This window comes from Naumovozyma dairenensis, chromosome 1 (assembly GCF_000227115.2).
Source record: "Naumovozyma dairenensis CBS 421 chromosome 1, complete genome".
NCBI classification, from domain to species: Eukaryota; Fungi; Ascomycota; class Saccharomycetes; order Saccharomycetales; family Saccharomycetaceae; genus Naumovozyma; species Naumovozyma dairenensis.
The window spans coordinates 179,230-204,959 of NC_016479.1; the positions used below are offsets into that span (position 1 = coordinate 179,230).

Below are 25,730 nucleotides of genomic sequence, written 5' to 3' on the forward strand. Positions count from 1 at the left end.
AAACTAACAGAAATAGATTGTATAGTCGAAGAAGATTTAGGAGACGAAAATTCTTTTAGAAACAATTTATAATAATGGTACCGACACGCACATAAAATTTATATATTTGAACCTTTGGTATCGATTTGATTGAATATGTATGATATGGTGCTTTTGTTTGTGTAACAGGAAGTGGGATCCTATTTTCGAAACAAGTAAGTCGAACAAAAAAATGCAGAGGTGATAATTCTTTTCTATCTTAGGATGCCAGTGAGTATATTTTGAATGGGAGTTTATATTTCTAGCTGCTCACACATTTGAACGATACCTTCCTTATTTCAATAGGTAAACCAAAATATTCTGATCTATTAATAACAAAAATTTCACTCGATGAGGGGAACAAGGTATACGAAGAATAATAGTGATATCTTCCTAATAAAATTGCCACTATGCTAACCCTTGTGCCTGATATTATATCCTTCTATTTTTGGAACTTATCCGACACAACTACAACCAACTAAATGCCGATAATAACTATCTATCTATCGTTAGGGAATACGTTCTTCTCCACCAAATTGAATACCAAGTTTTTTGTTCCTATTTGAGTGAATTTTAATCAGTCTTTGTAGTTAGTAATTCGGTGAAAAATTCATCGCCGCAACGTTACGGGGAAATTGAAATAAGAATGATGAATTATACATAGAACTCCAAATTAGATGAGCAAAACAATCCATTAGACGTAAAATCATCCCGATTTCCAGAGCTTATACCGTTTAAAGTGTCAATGGTAATACCAATATACCATTATACCTGTTTTTCTATTACATAATAAGAAACTTTTTGCCTACAACTCGCAAGGTTACAACGTTAACAACCGCTACTATACAATTATTGAGAGAATAATGCTTTCTGAGATGCCAAGATGGTTACTTTACTCTCTTATATCATCTATTCTTTGTATTATGGGGAGTCTTTGTGTACCACTTTTATCCGTGATTTTTAAGACGAAGCAACATCATAATTCAAGGTTAGTTAATTACGGTCTTTCATTAAGTGCTGGGTCAATGATCGCTACTTCGTTGGCTAAGATGTTACCAGAAGTCACTGAAGATAATAAATACACTGTATTCTTTGGCTTTATGGGAGGTATATGCGGTAGTTTATTTTTAAACTACCTCGTTCATGCATTTGCCAGTGAATCGTTGATACATTGTTCTCATGATGAAGTTGATGAATCAACTGAATCGTCTACTTCTCCTCCACATATTAACGAGACTTCTGCAATATCTCATGATAATAGTGTCAACGATTATGCTTCAATTAGCAATAATACTTCGTTATCTGAACATGATCCTCTTTTAAGGAAAAGTAAGATCCATGATGATATAGATCTTAAGGTTACCACTAACAAATCTGTAACGAGTGAGACAGAACCTTATTCAGCGCTAACTCATAAGAAATCTCTCATTGATTTGATTTCTCACCATAACCTGAAAAATATGGGCGGTTGTTCTAATTCTCATCATTGTTCACCTTTGATAAGTACGGAAAGTGTTCCATGTATTCCTCCAGCAGTACAATCTTCTCAAAGTATTAAATCTGCTCATTCCTTAAATAGGAATTTGACAAACGAATCCGAAGGATTGAATTCCTCTTCTAACAATGAGATGCAAGGTCCATGCGGTGTTCGTTGTTTAGAAAATAATATAGGTTACGATTTAGAAAACTTGTCTATATATCGTAAAAATTTTCTAGCAAAAGATACTGTTAATAGTAATGATGATGAAGAGAATAGGTCGATTTCTTCATATAATCCAATATCATCTCAAGAACATCAACATTCACCATCGCATTCACATTCACATTCACATTCACACGGCGATAGAAACTACAGCACGGTCTCCACGATTCATCATCATCATTTAGAAACTCCCTTCTCCAAATTATTATCCATCGGTATGCAAACATGTTTGGTCTTAACATTACACAAGTTCCCTGAGGGGTTCATTATTTACTACACAAATACATCAGATATGTCTGAATCTCTTGGATTTTCCATTTTTTTAAGTTTAACGATACATAATTTTGTGGAAGGATTTGCCATGACATTACCATTCTACACAGCATTCCAATCGAAATGGATCGCTATTGTAATCACAACAATACTAGGTGGGGGATCTCAACCCATGGGGGCACTGTTAGGTTATTTAATCTTCAGGAATAAAGAAAGAGACGGTGATGGCGATCAACCCTTGGCACAAATGGATTTTCTTCTAAGTCTTACTGCTGGGTTTTTATTAGTTATTGGATTACAAATGTTTCAAACTGGGGTCGGGTTTAGTGATGGTCATCATCATCATCAAGATGAAGATGAGGAGGAGATTCAACAAAGTCATAGTTCTGGTACAACATGTTTAAAATGGTGTTGCGCTGGAACTATTTTGATTATTGCAAGTAGCATGTTTACATAGAAATATGGAAGTATAAAAGAAGTAGACAAATTAAAAAGGCAAGAAAATCCCTTGTATCATTTAAAGATACAAATATATAATCGTTATTTTAATCTATAAGAATGAGGTATATATATATATATATATGGAGAACAATAGGGTCCATATATAAATGCAGTATAAAACAATTAAGACCAAGGGAGCGTTATCATTAATTTAATCATTTTCTTTATTATATTTTTTTTTATTTAGCACTTGTCTCACTTATTCGTTCTTGTTCTTGTTCTTGTTCACGTTCCAATTCATTGTCTATGTCCCATACTTCTGTATCATCTGGCAACTCATTGGCAGATTCGAATGGATTAGATTGTTTTGAAAGAGGAACTTTATGCAAATCATTACCATTCGTCGTGTGATTACTTTCACTTTCGTTCATATCAGCTGTATTTTCATCCTGCGGTAGCAAAGAATATGGAGCTGTTGTTGATACTCCAGTTTTATGAGCCTTTATATTTTTCTTTATGGATATAATATCCAGTGGAACCTTCCTTGTACGATCATTTTGATTTTTCTTCTCTTCTTCAATTAATGGCAGTTTGAAATTATCTTTCCCCCATTTGAAATACATCAAAGTAATAATAATGATACAAAGTAGATAAACGATTAAGGCATAATTCATTGATTCCAAAGTAACGGGAATCTTTGGTGGTAAACAAACAGACACCATTGATAATAATAACCATAATATAGAGACGATATTAACGAACCACCCCAGTTTATACCTTATCTTAACTGGTGCATTTCGTAGAACTCTTCTCCTTCTGAATAAGACTAGAACTAAGGGTATACATGTTGCGGAACAAAGGCATAACACTGCAGCGCCAATGAAGGCATTGAATGCAGCTGTGGAGAATAATGCTAATAGTCCCAGTATATATGATATAGCCATACTCAGAAGGATAGAATTTTTTGGGACTTTTGATTGTGATTCAGGTTGAACAAACGTCCAAGTTTCATGATGCGGTATAGCATGATCACGACTAAAACTATAAACTGCACGAGATGATGTTGTAATGGATCCAATGCCTGAAAAGAATAAGTTTCCCAGGATCATTAATAAAAGGAAAAATGAAACAAACATGGAATGCGTCGACTGTGTAAAAATATTTACAATAGGCAATATCTTATGGTTGGTGAATAATTTATCTGATTCTGGTAATATGATCATTATTGGAATTAAAAATACTATACCTGAAAATGCAGAGAGAAGAACTGCATTAGACATACCACGTGGGATATCCTTTTCTGGAACTTTAACTTCGTCAGCTAATGCAGGTAACATACTGAACCCTTGTAATGTGAAATTTGATTGTTGGAATCCGATTAAAAATGAAATAAGAAATCCTGAATAACCTGAAAGACTATTATCGAAATGGAATAATGAATATTTCAAAGAGTGATATTTGCCTCTATGGAAAATTAGTAACAATATATCAATAAACAAAATTGCATAAATGATCCATATGACACAAGCTCTATTAATAGTTTCAATAAATCTTGCGAATTTCAAATTTATTAACCCGACAATGGTAACAACCAAATAGAAGATAATAACTGTGAAACCTATCAAATATTTCTCAGAGATTAAATCTGAATTCGTCATTAATATTAAAGAAATGGTTAATTGAGCACCGGCAAAAGTGATACTTGTACTCATTGTCCAATTCCCTAAAAGCATCAACCATCCTGTATACCAAGAACAAATCAATTTCAATTTCTTGGGAGCCAACATGGCACTACTAACGTGTAATTCCATGGGGAATTTAGAGACCACTTCCCCTAGAGACAAAGAACAAAACCAAATACAGATCCCACTTATAAGAAACCCCCATATGATAGTCGCAGGACCACCATTGATTAATCCAATAGCCATACTTGTAGACATTCCTAGAGGGGCACTCATTAAAGAGAACCCTAAACCGACTATAGAACCTCTTGATAATAAAGATTTATCTAATTCTTGATTATATTTGAAATGTTCCACAACTTCAGTGGTTTCATCATCTGGCTCTTCGTGTATTATAGTGTGTAAGTTATCAAGTAATTCTTCAGGATGGAATGTAGGAATGTTCTCCCTTAGCGATTGAGAAAGGACTCTGTAATCTTGCATTGTTTCTTACCTTTGAGCTAGTTCGGACCCTTCGCCTATTTGATCGATTAAGAAACTACACTAGCACTCTCTTCTTGATGGTAACAATAACACCAGCAGTTGTAATACTGTGATGTTTAGTATTAGTTTTTGGTACTTAATCTTTGGATGGTCTATCCTGGTTCCTGAAGCTATCATCACTTAGATCTAAGCCATTCTCTCACCAACATACATATTCATCTATTGTCACTATAAAGCTTAATAAAGTGTCGCCATTTCGAATCCCGTCAGCGTCGTTTTGTTGCCAATGTTTTGGCTTTTGAAAAATTTAATCTTTGAGAACATAAATAAATTAATGATGTTGGAACTACTAGAGCACATGTCTGTCATTTCAAGTGGCAAAGGGAAGAAGAAGATACCAGAGTGTTATAAGCAAAAGTAGTAATAACGTATCCAAATATATATATATATATATATATACGTTTGCATTGGGAACAACAAAATGGATGAGGAACTATTCGACGAATTTGGGAATATAATTGGTCAAGATCCATTCGATTCAGATGCTGAAGATAACTCATCGATATTAAGTGGACCAGAAGATGATGATAAGGCTGAATCAATAGAACAAGATAATTCAGCTGAAGGTGAGTATCATGAAGAAAGACCGAGCTCGAACGCTCTTATAACAACTGACGATAACCATATACAAGAACTATATGGAGATGATGTAGAAATCCTAGTAGAAACAGAAAATACACAATCATTCAATGAACCAATAATAAAGCCCATGGAATCACGATCTGCTGGGAAGGAACATACGGTTTTCACTCAAATACGTAAAAATATTCCTCCTACAACGTACGACAGGAATTATCTTTTCGAATTAATGAAAGTGCCTGAAAGAATAAGAAATGTCGCCATCATAGGTCCCTTACACTCAGGGAAAACATCCTTAGTAGATCTTTTAGTCATTGAATCTCACCAACCTGGTAAATTACCACATTTGACTCGTAATATGGCGTTAGGTTGGAAACAATTACGTTATATGGATAATTTGAAACAAGAAATAGAACGTGGAATTTCTATCAAACTAAATGGCATTACGATACTAAGGCAGGACTTAAAAGGAAAGAGTATCGCATTGAATTTGGTTGACTCACCAGGTCATTTGAATTTTATGGATGAAACGGCTGTTTCCCTGGCTGCATGTGATGTAGCAATCATATGTTTAGACATCGTCGAAGGTGTCACATCCATTACGGAACAATTAATCAAACAATGTCAACGGAGAGGACTAAAGATGTTGTTTGTTTTGAATAAATTGGATAGATTGATATTGGAATTGAAATTGGCCCCCTTTGATACATATTTGAAAATGAAACATATCGTGCAAGAAATTAATAGTTTTACTCATGGAGTACGATTTTCTCCAGAATTAGGCAATGTCATATTTGCATCAACAAAACTTGGGTTTACTTTCACAATACGAGAGTTTGTACAGTATTATTATTCTAAATCGTTACCGAAAAAATCACATATCGACGGATTTGTTGAAAGATTGTGGGGTGATATCTTTTATCAAAGAACGACAAGAACATTCTCATACAAAAGTAGAAACAAGATCAACAACCCCAAGAAACCTCAAGAAAATGAGAGCATACCTTCTTTTGTAGAATTCATCCTAACTCCAATATATAAGATTTTCGCAAACGTTTTGGCAAATAATACAAATAACGTTTCTAATATGTTATTGAAAAATTTCAAAATACAATTAGATGAGAAATATTTCAAATATGATCCACAACCATTATTAAAACATATTCTTCAAGTAATCTTTAAGCAACAAACAGGACTTGTTCAATCAATAGTAGATGTATATGATCCCTTCGTGAATCAGAATAAGAACTCGAAACTGAATAAACTAATACTCAATCCCTCAACAAAAAATATAACGAATGAATCAACATTTTGGGGTCATGCATTGAAAACGTTAGACTATGGAGGATCTGAATGGACACTAGTACGTGTATATAAGGGTGTCTTGAAAGTTGGAATGTCACTTCAAATAATAGATCCAGAACTGAATAATCTTACTGGTAGCGCTGATGATGATGATAAAAATAGTAGCAATCAATTTCAGTCTTCATTACATGAGGTAACAGAAATTACTTGGTTATGCGGCAGATATAAATATGAAGTGAAAGAAGCATATAAGGGTCAAATTGTGCTAGTGAAAGGTATATCTGAAAGTTTTACTAAATCTGCCACTTTGTATGGAGAAAATGATAATATTACAAATATTTTCAAACCAATAGATTACATTAATTCACCTCCTATATTCAAAGTTGCCTTACAATCATTACTACCTAAGGAATTACCCAAATTATTAGATGGACTAGATAAGATTGTTCGATATTATCCAGGATGTACAGTGAAAGTGGAAGAAAGTGGTGAGCAAATGATATTAGGTACAGGTGAATTATATATGGATTGTTTATTGTATGATTTAAGAAATGTTTATAGCCAAATGGAGATAAAGATTACTGATCCATTTACTACTTTTGTGGAAAGTTGTTCTGGTGAATCATTTGCTGCTATCCCAGTAAAATCCTCAGACGGGAGTATCTCAATTAGTATGGGAGCAAACCCAATGGATTTCCAATTATTACAAGATGTTGTTAGACAAAAGATTAGTGATAACGATTTGAATGATTCCAAGAAACTATCGAAAAGATTACGAGAGGAATATGGATGGGATTCACTTGCTGCAAGAAATGTTTGGACTTTCCATAATGGTACCGTATTAATTGACGATACTTTGCCTGATGAAACAGATAAAGATGAATTAGAGAGTTTAAAGAAATATATCAAACAAGGGTTCTATTGGGCTATGAAAGAAGGTCCCTTGGCAGAGGAAAATATATTTGGGGTTCAATTTAAATTATTAAGTGTGGAGGGTAAATGTGAGAATAAAAACCAAATAATCCCTCTCATAAGAAAGGCATGCTACGTTGCATTATTGACTGCCACACCAATTTTGATGGAACCAATATATGAAGTCGATATCATTGTTGAGAATATATTACAACCTATAATTGAAGAATTATTCCAAAAGAGAAGAGGTAGTAAAATATACAAAGTTGAGAGAATTGTCGGTTCTCCCCTCCTAGAAATTAAAGGCCAAATTCCTGTCATTGATTCGGTTGGGTTTGAAACTGATTTAAGATTAGCTACAAACGGGCGTGCAATGTGTCAATTACACTTTTGGAATAAGATATGGAGGAGAGTTCCTGGAGATGTTATGGATTCTGAAGCTCCAATACCGAAGTTGAAACCAGCTCCGATCAATAGTTTAAGTCGTGATTTTGTAATGAAGACAAGACGTCGTAAGGGTGTATCTACGGAAGGATTTATGTCCAATGATGGACCGTCATTGGAGAAATATATAGACTCGGACTTATTCAAGCAATTGAAAGAAAATGAGTTGATTTAAAATTTGCATAGAGCAAAGAATGGGATCACCATTATTTATAGACCATATATTTAAGACAATATAATCATCGAAGAGCGTGTTTTCAAAGAGATAGAAAAATAGGTTTACCATTCCAAATGGAATCTGTTCTATTCTGGTTCTGTTTCTGTTCCTAAAGGGAAACTGACAGCTTGAAAAAATATCTATTAAACGAATATATGCAACAAGCCGATATAACGTCAAGCGCCGGTATAATTAAGATATGTAGGTAACTTTACGAAAATGTGAAAAAAGCCTCAGGCTTCATTAATGTATAAGAGCAACACGTCTTGTTCCTCGAAGTCTGATTTGATATAATTCCCAATTTAGACGAGAGGTAATCCGTTAATTGGTTTAAGGAAGTACCACAGCAATTAAAAAACAACAACGATCCAACATGTCAAAAGAAGGTAACAGAGAAAAGTTCCTAGAGGAATTCCCAGAATTAGTTCATGAATTGAAAACCATTTTACAAAACTATGGTATGCCACAAGATGCCATTCAATGGTATGAAAGTTCGTTATTCTTTAATACACCAGGTGGTAAATTAAACAGAGGTCTTTCTGTGGTTGATACGTATGTCATTTTAAAAGGGTATAAGTCATTTTCAGATATGGCTAAGGAAGAATATAAAAAGGTTGCCATTCTTGGTTGGTGTATTGAATTATTACAAGCTTACTTTTTGGTTGCTGATGATATGATGGATAAATCTATTACTAGAAGAGGTCAACCATGTTGGTATCGCGTGAAGGGTGTCGGAGAAATTGCCATTAATGATGCGTTCATGTTAGAAGCTGCCATTTATATTCTCTTGAAAAACCATTTCAGAAGTGAATCGTATTATGTTGATTTGATTGAGTTGTTCCATGATGTTACTTTCCAAACTGAATTGGGTCAATTGTTAGATTTAATTACTGCACCAGAAGATAAAGTGGATTTAAACAAGTTCAGTATGAATAAACAATCATTTATTGTTAGATTCAAGACTGCTTATTATTCATTTTATCTGCCTGTTGCATTAGCCATGTATATGGCTGGTATCAATAGTGATACTGACTTGCAACAAGCTCAAGATGTGTTGATCCCATTGGGAGAGTACTTCCAAATTCAAGATGATTTCTTGGATTGTTTTGGTACCCCTGAACAAATTGGTAAGATTGGTACTGATATTCAAGATAACAAATGTTCTTGGGTTATTAATAAAGCCCTAGAATTGGTTACACCTGAACAAAGAAAAGTCTTGGACGAAAATTATGGACAAAAAAATCAAGAGTGTGAAGATAAATGTAGAGAAGTGTTTAACAGTTTAAACCTTCCAAAATACTATGAACAATATGAAGAAAATATTGCCAAGGAATTAAGGGAAAAGATTAGTCAAATTGATGAATCTCGCGGATTTAAAGGTGAAGTTTTAACCGTTTTCTTGAACAAAATTTACAAGAGAACGAAATGAAAGAACAAACAAACGAATGCCTCGTCGTATCTGTTTGGGTATATCTTTATACATCTCTCTATATCTCTCTCTCTATATATATATAATCACGACGCAAGACAAATTCTTATGCTACCCATTACCACACATGCCACTGCCAGTTACTACATACCATGTCATTTAGGTGATATAGTATTATAGTATTATACGTAAGGGTATTCATTGGACCGTTATATAAATACTGCTCTATAAACTCTGAGTAATTAAGGGTTAAAAAAGTGGGTTAAAAAAGTAACAATGGCAAAAATAAACGGTACGGATATTGAAGAAGACGAGAAGTAAGGCTTGGCCCCATAGTGTTGTATAGTAAAAGGATATCCAGCGCATTCAACACCCAGGGGCGAGGTCGAGGGTGAGGAATAAGAAAATTAGGGGAAAAAACAATTATTGGGTACGTATTAGGTGTCCAGAACGGCACCCCCATTTTATTCTTAGGGTTCACTATTCAGCCGTATGATTACAATATTAAAATTAAACTTGCGCCGTCTCCATCAATCAATCACGTAAACAAAAATGTATAAAATAAGCTTTCTAAAATGTTAGCTAACACCACCTTACTTCTTTAAACAATGCATTGCACTTTACGCTTACCACGAACAAGAACAAGAGAATCACAGAGATAGTACCGAGATTATTTACTCCCTTGTTGTTACTATATTACTTATCATTATACACCTAGAGCTAACCGCTAGTTTTAGTTCTTTTAAAGGCATAATCATTCTGTTAACACTCAACACAAGTTTTTGGAACCGTGAACGAACAAGGGATTACTATCATTATTATACTTCACTATAAGCATATTGGCTGTTTTGACAGCTTCTAACATCGTAACATTAATACACAAGGACCGGTTCCCTTTTTAAAAGAAACTATTTACTCATGAACTCCACTAACAGTACTCAATTTAGAACCACTGCCGCCACACCTACTACTACCCCTGATATTAACGAGAAGGATACTTCAACTGCATCTGAGTCAACTGATTTATCTTCTTCATATGAAAATTCAAGCAGTGCTTTCGGTTCTAAGTATGACAATATAACTGATCATAATATCATTAAGAAGGATAAGAGTAATGATACGTTATATTTCCAACCAAGGAGAATATATCAAATGGAACAAGACTTGCCTTCTAGAGCAACTCTAGTGAAACCATTCCCTAGTAATGATGACACTCAGACAGAATTCTACAACGACGAGCGCCAAAACACTACCCAAACTAACTCTCAAAGTGTCCTGGCGAACTTTTCTGAATATGTTCCAAATTTAAATTTCACTGATTATATCAAGTTCTGGCAAAGAGAAGACTTATACAAGAACCAATTTCCTGAAAATGTTGAACATTCCTCAAATCGTATCAAGCAGCAGGAACAACAGAGATCACAATATAAGGAAACATCAGATCAAGATTTCAAAATTCAAGAATATCTACAAGATAATGATCAATTTAAACAACAATCGAGACCTGAATCAAGGGTATCAAACAACTTGAGTAGATATTCTTCATCATGGAGTACAACTGATGAAGAAGATATAGTTGAAGAAGATTCAGAAAACGCTTCTTTGAAACAAGAAAATCCAATAATGTTTAAATCAGCACATTCTCAAGTTGAACCAATACCTTTACCCAATATGAGATCATTAAAGACACCACCTTCTGCACTAGAATTAGAAAGAAGAAAATCTTCATATAATTTTGCAAATAATAGTTTTACTGCATACAATAACACAACCAGCCATTATCACAGTTTCAAAACAAGTACTGCTCCAATGAGAAAGAAAACAACTTCACCAATAGCTACCTCCTTCGATTCCGTATCGTCCTCACTAACATTTATCCCAAACAATACCATGTCAGTACTTACTGAATTAAGAATGAGCCCAGATGAAGTTAAAGATTTAATAAGTAAATTACCCAACGATTATTTATCCTTACCATATTCCAAAAGGAAACAAACAATTATAGAATTAGTTCCAGATAGGGATTATAAATTGATCATGTCATTGATTAAGAAATTTATGTTAACATCGCCAACAAGTAATCTCTCATTAAACAATAAGAGATCATTAACAAATTTAAACCAAGGGAGATCAAGACATGGATCCATTGCTTCACAATTCTTGAGCACTTTCTCACCTCCTGCTTCATCTTCTATGGCTAACAGACAACAACAACAGCTACAGCAACGAAGACTTCTTCATCGTAACAGTCCAGACGTTGATATAGGTGATACTTCTAATGACAGTGCAGGTAATGAGGGAGATAACGAAGAGGAAAATCTTACAAATATCAAACCTGATGCAAGAGGAAGACAAGTATTAGGTCATCTTTTAGGACGAATCATTGGATACGGTGCCTGGGGGGTAGTGAGAGAATGTATCGATTTGAAAACTGGTATTAATAGAGCTATTAAAATTGTTAGATTCAAAGAAAATTTAAAAGTTAAAAGAGAAGTCATCAGAGAAGTTTCCGTTTGGGAACAATTAAAACATCAATGCATATTACCTTTATTAAATTATAATTTGGACCCTGAATATGCAATGTATTGCTTGACTGAAAGAATTACAGATGGTAATTTCTTCGATTTGGTATTATCATGGGGTACTTTGGATAATCCAAATATTAATTTCACAGATAGGTGTAAACTTACAATCTTCTCTGTTTTACAAGTAATATCAGCATTAAACTATATGCATTCAAAATCATTTGCTCACGGTGATGTCAAACTAGAAAATTGTTTGGTACAAAAGGTACCAAAGGAATATTGGAAAGTATTTTTATGTGATTTCGGAATGAGCCGTTCTTTTCGTTCCAATATGACAGATCCAAATAACAATAATTCTTTGCCAGATGGACCACAAAATGGATATTCAGATTCTTCAGATGCATATATTGAAGCTACATTTGCCTCTAATGGTAAAAAATTGAGAATTTGTAAAAAACCGCATAATACTAATATGAAAAGATCAAAATCAAATTCTAGCATTTTTGAAACAACTGAATTATCAAAAGTTCAAAAAATTGTTACAGATAAAGAATCCACACATGACGATACGCCTTTAGACATTAAGACAACCCCTAGACAGTACGGACCTTCATTGACAAGTACAATGATCTCGAAAAACAGTGTAACATCTTTATGTTCTTTAACATCAAGAATTTCTACAGAACACTCCACACGTACGGTGGAATTATTACCTACAGGTAGGATATTAGATACCACAACTTCTTATCATGACCATAAAAGAAGGAAACATTCAAAAGCTATTCGTGATACATCAATGGCTACCATAGATCCGCAGAAAGAAGAGTTAAGATCAGATTTATCTTCTCATATAGGATCCTTACCATATGCTTCTCCTGAATTGTTGCATAGTGATTGTACATCTCTTGGACCACCAGCTGATGTCTGGGCGTTAGGTGTTATGCTTTATACAATGCTCACTGGGAAGTTACCCTTCAAAGATGAATTTGAAGAACGTCTGAGGGAACGGATTAGAAATGTTAATTACGACAAGGAAGCATTACAAATTGCTTGCAATAATGGAGAAAAACCAAATATAAAACAACAAGAACTAATATTCCAAACCTTATACGATGCAGTTGATGGATGTCTAACTAAAGATTTAGATAAGAGATGGACACTTATTGATGTACAATCCTCATTAGAAAAGGAATTGGAAAGGCACGGTGGCTTGCCTTCTTGATACACACCTATTATTATTTAATCTTCCAAATCTACCCAGCATAAAACCGCATAAAGACCATTGTATTATCATTTTTACTATTACGACTTTCCTCATTAAAAAAATAAAAGGATGGCATGGGAAGAAAAAACTACATTTTTCATTTCAATTTCAATTTCAATTTCATTTCCATATTCCTTCCTCTATCGATTATTATAATTATTTTAACATTTATGCAGTTGTAATTTTTAATCACTAATAATATATATATTCTTAATGCAAATAATAAAAACCGCTTCGTGCAAACAGACAGTTACCATTCCAAAAGAAGAATCAGGATTTTTCTTACTCGTTCGCGCTATTAAATTCAAAAGTAAATCAGTCGTTACTAACGATGGAAATACCTTGCTTTCAATTTTATATAAAGGAAAATAACTAAAGAAACTAAAGGTAACAAAATAAATGCATTTATTAGGGAAGGGTAAAGTCTATTGCGTAGATTAATTGGAACAAAAAGTAACTAAGAAGAACACACGCCTAATAAATCTCAGCCAGTTAATTAAAAAAGAATTAAAAATGATTTATCTGAAATCCATGTTGAAAGTCATTGACAATTCCGGCGCCCAACTCGCAGAATGCATCAAAATATTAAGAAAAGGGTCTCCAAAGACGGCAGGACTAATTGGAGATAGAATTGTCTGTGTCATACAGAAGGCTAAACCTTTGACTCAGAATGTTACAGGGACATCAAACACTAATAGAGTTAAGAAAGGTGACATTGTTCATGCCGTTATCGTAAGGACAAAACAGAAAAATATGGCAAGAACTGATGGTTCAGCTGTAGCTTTTGGGGATAATGCATGTGTTCTTATAAATAAGAATACAGGAGAACCTTTAGGAACAAGAATTATGAATAATGATGGATTAGTAGGTAAAGAACTGAGGGAGAAAGGATATAATAGAATTTGTTCTTTAGCAAGCAGAGTGATTTGAAAACAAAAAAGGAATGGATGTTTAAAACCTACGAGGAAATCTAAAGAGATGGCATGTTATATATTCATAATGAACCAAAAATAAATAAAATGCATGTAAATAACTTACAAAGTCAAAGAATATTATTGTTAATAGTAATCAGTACGAATTATAATGCTATTTGTGCTTACAATCTTGATGAGAGCACACTAAGTGTAACCATTCATATTACAGTTTTCAGTATTCTTTGTAGAAAATACAACATTTAGTATTTCTCATCCATGCTGAATCTAGTACATCTTGGACGTTTGCCCGTTTTTCAGGATCCCTTTGGAAAATACGATATAAAGTTATCTTCCTCAAACGGTTTAATTCTTTATTGACATGTTTTAAATCTTCGAAGACAGTAAACCGTTTTTTTGTTGACATTTCTTCTACGAAATCTTGATAAAAGAGATCTTCCTCCTTATTTGGGATCTTCCAAAGATAGTGACCTAATATCATTGTACAGTACACAACACCACAGCTCCATGAATCCACTAAGCGTGGATCATACTCTAGATCCTTTACTAACTCTTCTGGTGCCACATACGGTTCTGAACCGATCAGTCCCTTTTGATAATGCACATGCTTCTCCCAAGCTGTCTGGAATACACTCCCTGTACCAAAATCACAAATTTTTAACAGTCCATTGGAATGGAATAAAATGTTTTCGGGTTTTAGATCACAATGCGCAATACCATGTCTATGCATAAAATTTGTACCACTTAATAATTGTCTCATAAAACAATCTGCTTCTAATGGATGTAGCGATGTATGCTTCTTTGAATGATTAGAAACCAATGTATACAGATCACCACAGGGGCAAAATTCCATGACTTCAATAAACGAATCTCTCGATTCCATAAGATCTAATATTTTAAGGATATTTGGATGACTTAATTTTGAATTTTCGTGATAACTTAATGAATAACCAATTATGAATTCTGATGTGATATTCGTAGCAATTTTATCTATATTTGATGTAGATTTCGCTTTCAATTCTTTTGCTGCAAAGAAAACTTTACTATCATCCGAGTAGGTTACGTTAGGTGATAATAATTTCTCATTAGGTTTTTTTAGTCTACAACAAACTTTAACGGTACCGTAACTCCCTTGACCAATATCTCCTATTCGTTTCCCGTATTTTTCGAAAAGGGTAAGTTGTCGGTCCTTTGATTTATCTTCCTGGTTTATTCTAAATAGTTCCTCATTTGATAATCCATGTTTACTAGCTAATCCATCATGTATCCTTTTAGAAAGACATGTTATAAGTTTTAATTCGTTCTTATCAATTGCTGCCAAGGTGTTTACTGCATTCGGTACCTCAACTTCTTCCTCTTCTTCTTCGGGGCCTTCCACTTCGAGTTCACCATCCTTCGGATCAACATTTTGTTTGGAGGTAATGTCTGCAGGTTGAAACCTTTTCTTTAACAATCGTAATCCTCCATCAGGTATTAATGATACAGCATTTTCGAAGGCATCATCTGCCCTTTGAGTTTTGAACAAACCTCCCATGGAAAACATTCCAGATTTCTGTCTCGGTAGAACTTTAGGGGCCTTTTCCAATTTGGCATTTAACTTATTACAATTTTTACCATCTACTGTGTTCTCACAAACTAGTGGTAAATATCTCAAACGGTGTACATGAGTACCATTATCATAAACTTGAAACCCTTCCACATCAATGATACAATGCGATTTTGTTTGAGAATATGCGGGTAAGTTTCGTGCACTCATTGTACCAAATTTTGATCTACCTCTTTCAGGTACCGCTACTTTTGATATGGGTGATATTTTATCTACGGACCTTGTTCCTTCTAAATTGTTATTCTCGTACGAGATATTGGCAGTAGACCTATCATTAAAGGTAAAAACATTATCATTAGTATTAAGCGAAAGGCCCTCAGTAGACAGTGTAGCTTTATTATTAGAAGGTATTAGCGTAGGGTTTGTTAACTCATGCTCACTTTCATGCACTTCGGATGTACCAGGTTTATGGCTGGACACGAGCAGAGTTCGACGGAAGCTGGGCAGTCTTCGTAACTTCTGTAAAGTAGTATGGTATTTTACAGGTTCTTTCTCTTGCATGTGTTCTTTCTGTACAAGTTCTGGATTACTTGGGGATATGAGTTTAATACTATCTTTCCCCACACCAGATGTAGTTGGTTTCGTTTCGTTTCTGATATTGGATGAAGATCTCATTAAACCCCTTATCTTATGAGATAAAGAACGTTCCTCTCTATTAATATTACTCTCTTCTTTCTTGCGATCTGTATTCATGGTCATGGCTGAGGTATGTGTTATAATGCTTTTCAACTGGTTATAATCTTTCTTCCAGTATGGCTACTTTCCTGTGGCACTCCTATTTCTGTTGCTCTCCTTTAACCTAATTCAACTTACCAAACCAAGCTATTCTATTCTTATATAAAATTTCACACCTATCTTCGATTTTGTACAGTTATTGGTGGCTGTTTTCAACTAGATCTAAAACTCGTCCCTTATTTCTTTATTCTTATAAGTTTGCATAATTTAATGCGGCGAGAGGAAACTGGAAATAGAAACAAAGTTTCTGGGGATATTTCCTAATTTGGTGGCATGCATACATTCCATGCGGGTAACCCAAAATGGATTATCTTGCAGGCAAAAATAGAAGATTTTAATGTTGAAGGAGCCAGAACGAGCTATAATGTATTATTATTACTGATATAGGTGAATAGCATCATATTGATTGTTGTCGTGTTATCAGCATTATATTAAAGAATAAATAGACGTATGGATTGTTTTTTTGTTTATCAATCTTGCTGTTCTTGATAGTTTTTCTTTTAGATTTATTTACAAGGAGTTGCACCGTTACAACTAAGTAGCTTTATATTGCACTTTAACTAGATCCTGCTCCGGCACAGTAGTATGATCGATTGACTCAGATAATTGATCCATTATTTCATCATACTGTTTATTTCTCATGTCGATACTTCCAAGTACCTGATCTTCTTTCCCCAATATTTCTAATGTGCAAGGTATATCCCTTTTTCGTTTATCTGGATTTGAGATTCTTATCACATCAAATTTCAAATTGGGATTATAAAATTTCAAAGTTGGTAAATATTCATGCCAAAACTTACGAGCTCCCATGTGTCCATTATGATTTTGAACCTGAAACGTTAATCTCAATCCAGAATATTTCGTAGCATTCAGTAGGATTTGAGGTTTCTTTGTACTATAACTAATAGCATTCAAAAAATTTATTTGTCTTATAACGTGGGACATTTGATGACAGTATACTTCGGTTATGATCTGATCTTTCTTTACTTAAGCTTCAATAACTTATATCTCTAGAAACAAACAGCAAGTTTATCCAACATATAAAAACTTGGTACTTTTCGCCAAACTAACCGTGAGCGTTATATGGGATGTCCGGGTGTATCATGGCGTCAACATTGAAAGACAACTATAAGTTATAGTTGTATAGTTGTATAACTTATAGTTGTCTTGGGATGAACGATTTACAAAACATGAGATACTCCCTGGATGTATTTAACTTAATTGATGGTTCTATAGATTACTATTGAGTGGTCTGAGGTTTTTAAGGCCAATGTGAGCATAAACAGAGAGAAGGGGGAAAAACTATATTTATTCAAGATATTCTATCAAATTAAAACCAGTTCATTATATAATCAAAAAGAATAAGCATTAAAAGTCTTTGAATAGATCAGCATATGGATCATCACCTTTAATACCATAGTTTATATCTTCCTCAGGGTATTTTTCAAACTGTGATGTATCTCCTTGTCCTTGGCTAATAGGAGGCTCATATGGTGTTTCGATACATCGAGCCAACAATTTGTCCCATATTACTTCACTAAACCAAGCATGGTTTTTAACATCTTCACTTCCATTTTGCAGATTACCTAACCTTTTACTTAGATCTCTTGTAATTAATCTATTTAAAAGATCTTGTACATCCTCATGGAGATATGATGGAAAAGTCAACGGAGCACTTAATATGTTTTCGTATGTTTTTATTGTACTACGGTCATAAAATGGTGTTCGTCCGGATAACATCTCATAAATCAGTATTCCAAAACTCCACCAATCCACGGATTTATTGTAAGGTTTACTACTAACCACTTCTGGAGCAATATAATCTGGTGTACCACATAATGTATAAGTGACGTCTGGTACATATTTCGCAAATCCAAAATCCGTTATCTTTATATGACCATTCTTATCTAGAAGAATGTTTTCAGGTTTCAAATCCCTGTATATTATATCCAAACTATGAAGGTATTCTAATGCGAGACAAACTTCTGCAGCATAAAATTTAGCCACTGGATTAGGAAATTTTTGTGACCTTCTTAATAACGAAAACAATTCACCACCTTCAATATAATCCATAATCATAAAAATTTGTTCTGAATCTTGAAATGTCCCCCACATTCTAACTAGAAATGGATGATTGACTACGGATAACATTCGACGTTCATCATTTGTATGTTCAATTTGTTTTAATCTTACAACAGTGTTTTTTTTTATCACTTTCAGAGCATAAAATCGTCCATTATGAATCGATCTAACGAGATGTACTCTACCGAAGGAACCTGTCCCTAATGTTCTCATAATTTGGAAATCAGGTAAATTATATTTCCCTGACGTCGTTCTGCCAAGGACATTTTGTTTTTGTATCATTTCATTCCCGTGACCGTTACCTGAGGGGTTATCTTTACTTTCACTGACATTCATTTGATCATTTCTTTCCTTCATTGAATCAAGATTGAATGTCTGTGTTTCTTGTTGTTGTTCTTGTTTTTTATTGTCGTCGGAAGAAGGTGCTGTTTCATTTATATTTTCATTGGACTTGGTTATAGTATCGATATCCAATTTCCTAACTGCATTGTGTTTCTGAGGATCCACATACATTTTTTCTATTTGTATTTGTATTCGTTCTTTGCTCTTGTTTAAATCTTAAATTAATAATGACTGAGGTATCAAGATAAGGGATTAATGCTGTAGAATCGCGGGAAGGTATTGTCTTGTCTATTCCGATTTTTTTTGTAAGGATTTGTACACGTAAAGTATAAAACTACAAAATCAGAAAGTTGTACTCTTTTAATGCAAGTAAATAAATGAATATCTATGTAGTTGCCTATTATTAGTAACACACAAGGAAATTCTAGATTAAGGAGTCAGCCAACGCTATTTATTTGGTATTAGTCGCAATTTTTTCATTTCACATCATCGAATATTCCATTTTTTTTAAATTATGTTTACGTAAACGAACTCCCTAACAAATTTTCCAATTTTCTTTTCTTCCTGGCGGGAACTCTCCGCGATGAGCAAAAAAAAAAGGGAGAAAATCGGCTTTCTGCTACAGGCTTATCTGTGGAGATCTGGAGAATTTACACTGAACCATGATTAACTTCATGGAAGTCCATAGCAACTCAGCTTAGCTTAGCTAGGCTCAGCTCCACTTACGTCAGCTCAAACATCATGTTGCTCTACTTCTTCGTCTTCACTACCCTCTTCTTCTTCACTGGCTGATGCATTCGAAAGAGAACGTTCATCATGATATCTTAGCAACAAAGTTAAAAAGGATCCTATGATTGCACTTACTAATGGCACATAAAAGACTAGATCGGGTTTGTAACCAACTGACGAACCATAAATCTTTAAATGTAAAGCAGGCATAACAAGCATTACAAATGAACGGAGAAGAGCCATACCTCCAAAATATGCTCCTGTATCACCATCAGAACAATACTTGATGACACTTGATTGTACTGTTGGTGAACATATGGCACCAAATGAAGATAACGAGATACATAATATCATATAAATGTATCGATCATTTTTGGACACAATAATGGATAATCCTGCAACAACAAAAATCATTGCTACTCGCATAGTGACAATATCCACTTTATCAATAGCCTTGGAATGTGTCTTGTATCTTTTCTTTAAGAAATCAATAAATTTGGGTGATATTCCTGATAAGATAACAGCACGGCTCAAACCTGCAAAGGAAACGAAATAACCCAACTCAACGGATGTCCATTTGTACATAAAAGTATTAAATAGTATCATACTAGGACCGAGGGCCACAGTAGAAGACATTAATAGTATGTCTATTGCTAGCACCATAAGAACTGTATATCTTGGTATCAAGGAACCCGATCTTGTTGGTTTTAACCATAATCTCTTCATTGGTGCATATATGCTGAAGAATCCAAATAAATAATACTTGAATAGCCTTCTAAATCTTTCTAAACCGTATGATGTTTCTGAATATATAGTTGCTTTTGATTGTGCCCTCTCTTCTTTTTCCTTTTGATGCTTTTTACGAGAGTTGGTCATATCTTCACCCTTCCTTGTCTCTGGTAATACAGTTGACGACAATACTGAAAACAGGAACACCAACACAATTGAAATATAAAGAGGCAACAATTCATTGCCACCCGTTAGATATATAAGGATAGAGCCTAAAGTTGGTCCAATGCCCATCGTAGCATGCATGGTGCCCATAACCATACTTAAACTGACAGTTCTATCTTCTGATCTTGTTATATCTGACACATAACAGTTAGCAACTGCCATGAATGCAAAAGTACCACCTGCAAAGGATTGAAGGGAACCAGTAATTATAATAAACCATTTACTATATTCAACTTGAGGTAAAATTGCCACCGTACGAAGTAAGTTACTGATAGTCTTGATTAGTCCCATGAATCCCAAAACTTTAGCTCTTCCAATTCTATCAGAGACATTCCCCCACTTGAGTGATACTAGTGTGGTGACCAGTCCAGATATAATCAATGTAGCAGATTGGATATCTGAAACTATTGTTTGGACCTCAGTATGATCGCATTCATATTTTCCTGTCTGCTCATTTTCAGTCTTGATATTTTCACAAACCTTTGCCATAGTTAATGTAATCGAAGGTGTTAAATATAGCATATCTGAAAGACATATAAGAAACATCAAGAAACATAGTAGAAGACAAGTCGGTTTCTTGTTCCAATTGGTTTCTACCCATACGGATGCCGAGCTAGCTTCTTCCTCTTCAACATCTCCTTCACCTTCTACTATATTTTCTTCGGTATTCGCATAGTCAGCACATCTATTACTTATTAGGCTGGTAGTTTGGTTAGTTTCTGCTTCAACAGTATCACTATTATCGATTGATGATTCGGAGAAGTGTGATAGCTTTTTCTTGTTCATTGTTGAGATCGATGATTCTTGGTTCGTGTCAGAACTTAGTCGGTCTTGACTACCATATCTCGATTGTTTAGACATCTGTATGTGGTACTTTTTACAATGAGCTAAAGTTTGGGTATTAATAATATCTTGGGTATGTAATTTGAAAGATACACTGATGAGATAATGAAGTTCTGGGTGGAAAACAAAGAAATAGTCTTATGTACTAACGGCGAACTTTCTCTTATTTAAGAATGCTCTTTTAAATAATGAAAGGAGAGAGTTTGTGTCCACCGAGCCGTTATCTGCCTCATCATATACAGCCTGTGTATATAATTTATCTAAGCCAAGGTAATTACGGCTGAGATAACAAGTTGTTTCTTGGCGCTGCCCCTGTCTATACATTCGGAACATCATTTTTGGATGTAAAATTCTCCAGAGCTTCCCTTTCCCTGAAAATAACGACACACGGATTTATAGGTATGGACTACTGGATCGTGGCCTCCATTATCAGTTATAAATGACATATCTTTACGGCCTTATTGATAATAGGCAAAGGTAAAAACTACCTACTGTATATACGGTGGACAACGTATCATAGAAAACTAATGGGTAATAAGTCCAAAAATGAATGTGATCTGGCCGTATATTATTTGACAAAGAATGCCTACTTGAATAACATTCTTCTTACTTTTCAAAATCTATAGAATTTTATATATGATAGATATGGTATAAAGACAAAAAAAATAATCTACTTTATGACTACTTCCTCTTTTTCTCATCCATGCTTAACTCATCTACGATTGAATGAATAGAAACATTTCTCAAAAGAACATGACCAACAACTTCTAAGAGTAACATAAATAGTGACGACAATATAGCCAAACAATAATTGGAGATAGTTACACCAATATCTAACCATGATCCCTCAGTTTTCAAAAGATAGAAAAAGTTTAATGAAAGGATATCACTAGTAGAAATAATCAACGTCGAAATCGTATAATCATGAATATTCAATTTCAAATTCAATATTCCTAATCCAGTTGATAGAAGGAGATATGGAATAATTAATTTCAACATTAGTAATGCCCCCATTGGGAATGGATCGAAAATTGGTATCAGACGATAAACTGAATCTAAAGAAAATGATGAAATGGAAGCAACATTACCAGTTCCAAAAAATGCAACTTGTAACAAGAAAAATCCAATAATTGAAACTCTCAAGACTTGAAGCCAATTCTTTTGTTTCCCGCTTTCTTTCAATTTCAATTGCGATTCGATTTCTATCCATTGAACGATATATGCAGTGAATAAGAAATAAAATAAAGATTCAAATGATATGGTCAAAATGAGGAAGATTGGAGCGAACGTCAGATATATGCTCAATAATCTTACCCTATAATCATTACTAGATTTGGTGTAATGTAGAAATGGCATTACAATTAAAGATAATAAAGTAATTACCCATCCACCGATTTGTGCATCGCGAGGTAACCCCATTCTAGCCTGTAATGAAATAACTGACTTGTTTGTGAAAAACAACATTCCAATAATCAACATGATCTGCATACAAAAGATATTTAAAGTGCATCGAGTGATATCTTTGTAGATTTTGAACAGAGCGATTAGACTACCCATTGCTATTAGAATACCTGCAATATTAATTTGAGTCAAACTTTCAATTTTAACCGCATCATAAAGGGTAAACGTGGAAATGAACACTGACGTTGCTATCCATGAAAGATTCAAGATATTATTTCTTAATCCGCAGATTAATGGATAGAACGATAATATATTGAAAATTAAAGTGAAGATCCAACGATGGAAGAATCCATATACTATACCTTCGTATATGAAAAGGATAGAAACTCCCGAGACGATCTTATTCAGAGTTGTAGTTCCTTTAAAAAACTCCTTAATACCATGGGTCAATACAATATTATTGGTTAAAATTTGACTCCAGAAAAATAACGGGAAGGCCAAGTACATGTAGAAATTAAACGGAGAGCGTTGGTAATAAAGAATCCAATTCAAAACAATACCAACCGAGAAGAAAAGACTATAATTCAAAAGTGAAGTATGCAAGTGATCCATAGTTCCAGGTATAATGAAAACTTTTAAAAAAATAATAAATGAATAAAGAATCCAACCGAGGAATCCGAAAGTTACAATAGTTCTTCTAAATCTCCAGTTATAGGTAGTTAAGTATTGTAGCCCTTCTAATGTAACTTTCATCAACTCTTCGGTAAGTGTAATCGCTTCATTCTCTAAATCAAGTTCACCGTCGGCTATCAGGTCGATTAAATGATGGATTTCCTTCAGATATTGCTTGTGTGACTTGTCTGATAGTTTGGGGTATTCTTTGTATATAAATTGAGACTCAATAACTTCTTGCTCTTTGACTAAATATTGCTCCAGGATACTTCTAGCATTATTATAAAGTGCCTTTAATTTCTGACTTTCATTGCTATCAATATAAGATAATGGAAGTTCACCTACAGAGTTTGCAGGGTAGTTCGCACCAATTAAGTAAGACATCAATGGTGTAATATCGGCTTGTTTAATATCATTTCTTTTTATGTCTGCCAAACCCCAGGATTCAGTATAATTATCATAAATGGGTACTTCGTTTTTTACAGGTTTATTTAAACCTGCTCCCCATGCCACTAATGGAGTTCTTGTATTATTTGGATGACCATCTCCATGGGAACCAAAAGCACTCATTCCGTGGTCAGCTGTAAATATAAATGCTGTATCTTCGTCGCCAAAGAAATCGTGAACCTTGTCCACCAATAACGAAACTTGTTCATCGATATACTTAACGTTATCATAATATTCTGCTGAGTATGGTCTGTAAGAGTGTCCGGCAGTATCACAACCTAGTAAATGCAGGAAGAAAACATTACCTTCTTGTCTGATTTCGTGGTCCAAGGTAACATTGGAAGTAGAATTCTTGAAAAGAGAATCTAGGTGTCTAAACACGTAGGCATCTAACTCGATTGATGATTGTGTGAAATCTTCGTATTCGTGGCCGTACATCCATGCGTCAACTTTGTTAGGATCAGAAGCCCCATCTTTAAACATAGGTAAAATATCTGGTGAACCGAACGAGTAAGTATGCGTAGATTGATTAAAGAAACTATCAAAATCAACGGGATTTTCCTTCCACCCTTTCGTAACAGCGCTGACATCTTCATAGAAGCCAGCAATCATAGCAACGTGACCTGGACGAGATTCTGTTGGCATTCTTGTATGAGAAATACCATATGTCGCATTGGTTTTGACCAGGGACCTTATAAATGGAGCTAAAAATTCAGTTTTCCCAGTTGTTGGATGTGTAATTAAATCAAAAGTTGTGTCTGCACGTAACCCATCACCGACTATAAGGAATAATCTCTTAGCAGGTGGTGTATCAGTACTCCTAAAATGGTGCATACCATGCACCAATGGAGAAATGAAATAGATATCGAAAATGGACCATAGATAAAATAAATGGAATAAAACACCTACCAGTAACAATGTCAAGCGGTATCTATTCATGATCTTCGTAGTGCAACGACAAGCGGTTTGCTTCAGGTAAAGCTGTATCTGAAGTTGTTCACTCTTTTTATTTCTTGAACTTCTTGAACTGTATGAACCTGATGAATTTCGTTATATTTCGCGTTTGTTGAATGATATTTATTTTCGATTATTCGCGTAGTGTTAATCCTCGACTAATTCTGACGTGTTTGTATCGAGACTAACCTGAAATTCAAAAAGTCAAGATGCGAATTGCAATGACAAGTCCTATCACATATTTTCCAGTAATAAAATATGTACAAAAAAATCTTAGATAGTATTGTTTTTAAAAAAGCCTATTGTTGACTTTAATTCTTCAAGAATGTGCTTGATGCATTCCATCCTCGTGTGGAAAACTATAGAATACCCTGAAGGTCACTATCAATTACTTTTCTTGTTTAAATATCTGAATACGATAGGTATTAAGAGTATTTTTCAATACAAGCTCCTGATTTTGATTTTTGAAAGAATGAGCACCAACTACTTAGTGTGATATATTTTTATGACCGATAATAAGAAACGACACAAAAGAGAAGAAAAAGAAAAGAGAAGAATGGTTTTCCTACGGGTTATTAGTGTACGAGACGTGGCGGCAGAGCCGGTCGAGAGCAACGGAATTGAATAATTCCTGGATATATAACAAGAGGAACTTTTAGAGGATATATCTAAAAGTTTCTCTTCTTTTAAGTATGTTTA

General features: G+C 34.3%; 11 protein-coding genes across 11 annotated transcripts; 5 read left to right on the top strand and 6 right to left on the bottom strand.

Annotated features, from left to right (window-relative positions):
• Window positions 1–881: 881 nt before the first annotated feature.
• ZRT3 (Zn(2+) transporter ZRT3) lies at window positions 882–2,450 on the top strand (the record flags this gene model as incomplete). Its single annotated transcript, XM_003667441.1, has 1 exon — window positions 882–2,450. The coding sequence occupies one exon, from the start codon at window positions 882–884 to the stop codon at window positions 2,448–2,450; it is 1,569 nt and encodes a 522-aa protein (XP_003667489.1).
• A 223-nt stretch (window positions 2,451–2,673) lies between these two features.
• TPO5 (Tpo5p) lies at window positions 2,674–4,599 on the bottom strand (the record flags this gene model as incomplete). The annotated part of the gene is made up of 1 exon (XM_003667442.1): window positions 2,674–4,599. The coding sequence occupies one exon, from the start codon at window positions 4,597–4,599 to the stop codon at window positions 2,674–2,676; it is 1,926 nt and encodes a 641-aa protein (XP_003667490.1).
• A 481-nt stretch (window positions 4,600–5,080) lies between these two features.
• SNU114 (U5 snRNP GTPase SNU114) lies at window positions 5,081–8,074 on the top strand (the record flags this gene model as incomplete). Its single annotated transcript, XM_003667443.1, has 1 exon — window positions 5,081–8,074. The coding sequence occupies one exon, from the start codon at window positions 5,081–5,083 to the stop codon at window positions 8,072–8,074; it is 2,994 nt and encodes a 997-aa protein (XP_003667491.1).
• Window positions 8,075–8,489: 415 nt separating this feature from the next.
• ERG20 (bifunctional (2E,6E)-farnesyl diphosphate synthase/dimethylallyltranstransferase) lies at window positions 8,490–9,545 on the top strand (the record flags this gene model as incomplete). The annotated part of the gene is made up of 1 exon (XM_003667444.1): window positions 8,490–9,545. One exon carries the CDS (start codon window positions 8,490–8,492, stop codon window positions 9,543–9,545), a length of 1,056 nt encoding a protein of 351 aa, XP_003667492.1.
• A 918-nt stretch (window positions 9,546–10,463) lies between these two features.
• On the top strand, window positions 10,464–13,292 carry NNK1 (protein kinase NNK1; the record flags this gene model as incomplete). Its single annotated transcript, XM_003667445.1, has 1 exon — window positions 10,464–13,292. The coding sequence occupies one exon, from the start codon at window positions 10,464–10,466 to the stop codon at window positions 13,290–13,292; it is 2,829 nt and encodes a 942-aa protein (XP_003667493.1).
• Window positions 13,293–13,847: 555 nt separating this feature from the next.
• Window positions 13,848–14,264, top strand: MRPL38 (mitochondrial 54S ribosomal protein uL14m; the record flags this gene model as incomplete). Its single annotated transcript, XM_003667446.1, has 1 exon — window positions 13,848–14,264. One exon carries the CDS (start codon window positions 13,848–13,850, stop codon window positions 14,262–14,264), a length of 417 nt encoding a protein of 138 aa, XP_003667494.1.
• A 216-nt stretch (window positions 14,265–14,480) lies between these two features.
• Window positions 14,481–16,571, bottom strand: KKQ8 (putative serine/threonine protein kinase KKQ8; the record flags this gene model as incomplete). The annotated part of the gene is made up of 1 exon (XM_003667447.1): window positions 14,481–16,571. The coding sequence occupies one exon, from the start codon at window positions 16,569–16,571 to the stop codon at window positions 14,481–14,483; it is 2,091 nt and encodes a 696-aa protein (XP_003667495.1).
• Window positions 16,572–17,141: 570 nt separating this feature from the next.
• Window positions 17,142–17,552, bottom strand: MRP49 (mitochondrial 54S ribosomal protein mL61; the record flags this gene model as incomplete). The annotated part of the gene is made up of 1 exon (XM_003667448.1): window positions 17,142–17,552. The coding sequence occupies one exon, from the start codon at window positions 17,550–17,552 to the stop codon at window positions 17,142–17,144; it is 411 nt and encodes a 136-aa protein (XP_003667496.1).
• A 423-nt stretch (window positions 17,553–17,975) lies between these two features.
• On the bottom strand, window positions 17,976–19,202 carry TPK3 (cAMP-dependent protein kinase catalytic subunit TPK3; the record flags this gene model as incomplete). Its single annotated transcript, XM_003667449.1, has 1 exon — window positions 17,976–19,202. The coding sequence occupies one exon, from the start codon at window positions 19,200–19,202 to the stop codon at window positions 17,976–17,978; it is 1,227 nt and encodes a 408-aa protein (XP_003667497.1).
• Window positions 19,203–19,763: 561 nt separating this feature from the next.
• On the bottom strand, window positions 19,764–21,575 carry NDAI0A00970 (uncharacterized protein; the record flags this gene model as incomplete). Its single annotated transcript, XM_003667450.1, has 1 exon — window positions 19,764–21,575. The coding sequence occupies one exon, from the start codon at window positions 21,573–21,575 to the stop codon at window positions 19,764–19,766; it is 1,812 nt and encodes a 603-aa protein (XP_003667498.1).
• Window positions 21,576–22,238: 663 nt separating this feature from the next.
• Window positions 22,239–25,016, bottom strand: MCD4 (mannose-ethanolamine phosphotransferase MCD4; the record flags this gene model as incomplete). Its single annotated transcript, XM_003667451.1, has 1 exon — window positions 22,239–25,016. The coding sequence occupies one exon, from the start codon at window positions 25,014–25,016 to the stop codon at window positions 22,239–22,241; it is 2,778 nt and encodes a 925-aa protein (XP_003667499.1).
• Window positions 25,017–25,730: the final 714 nt, after the last annotated feature.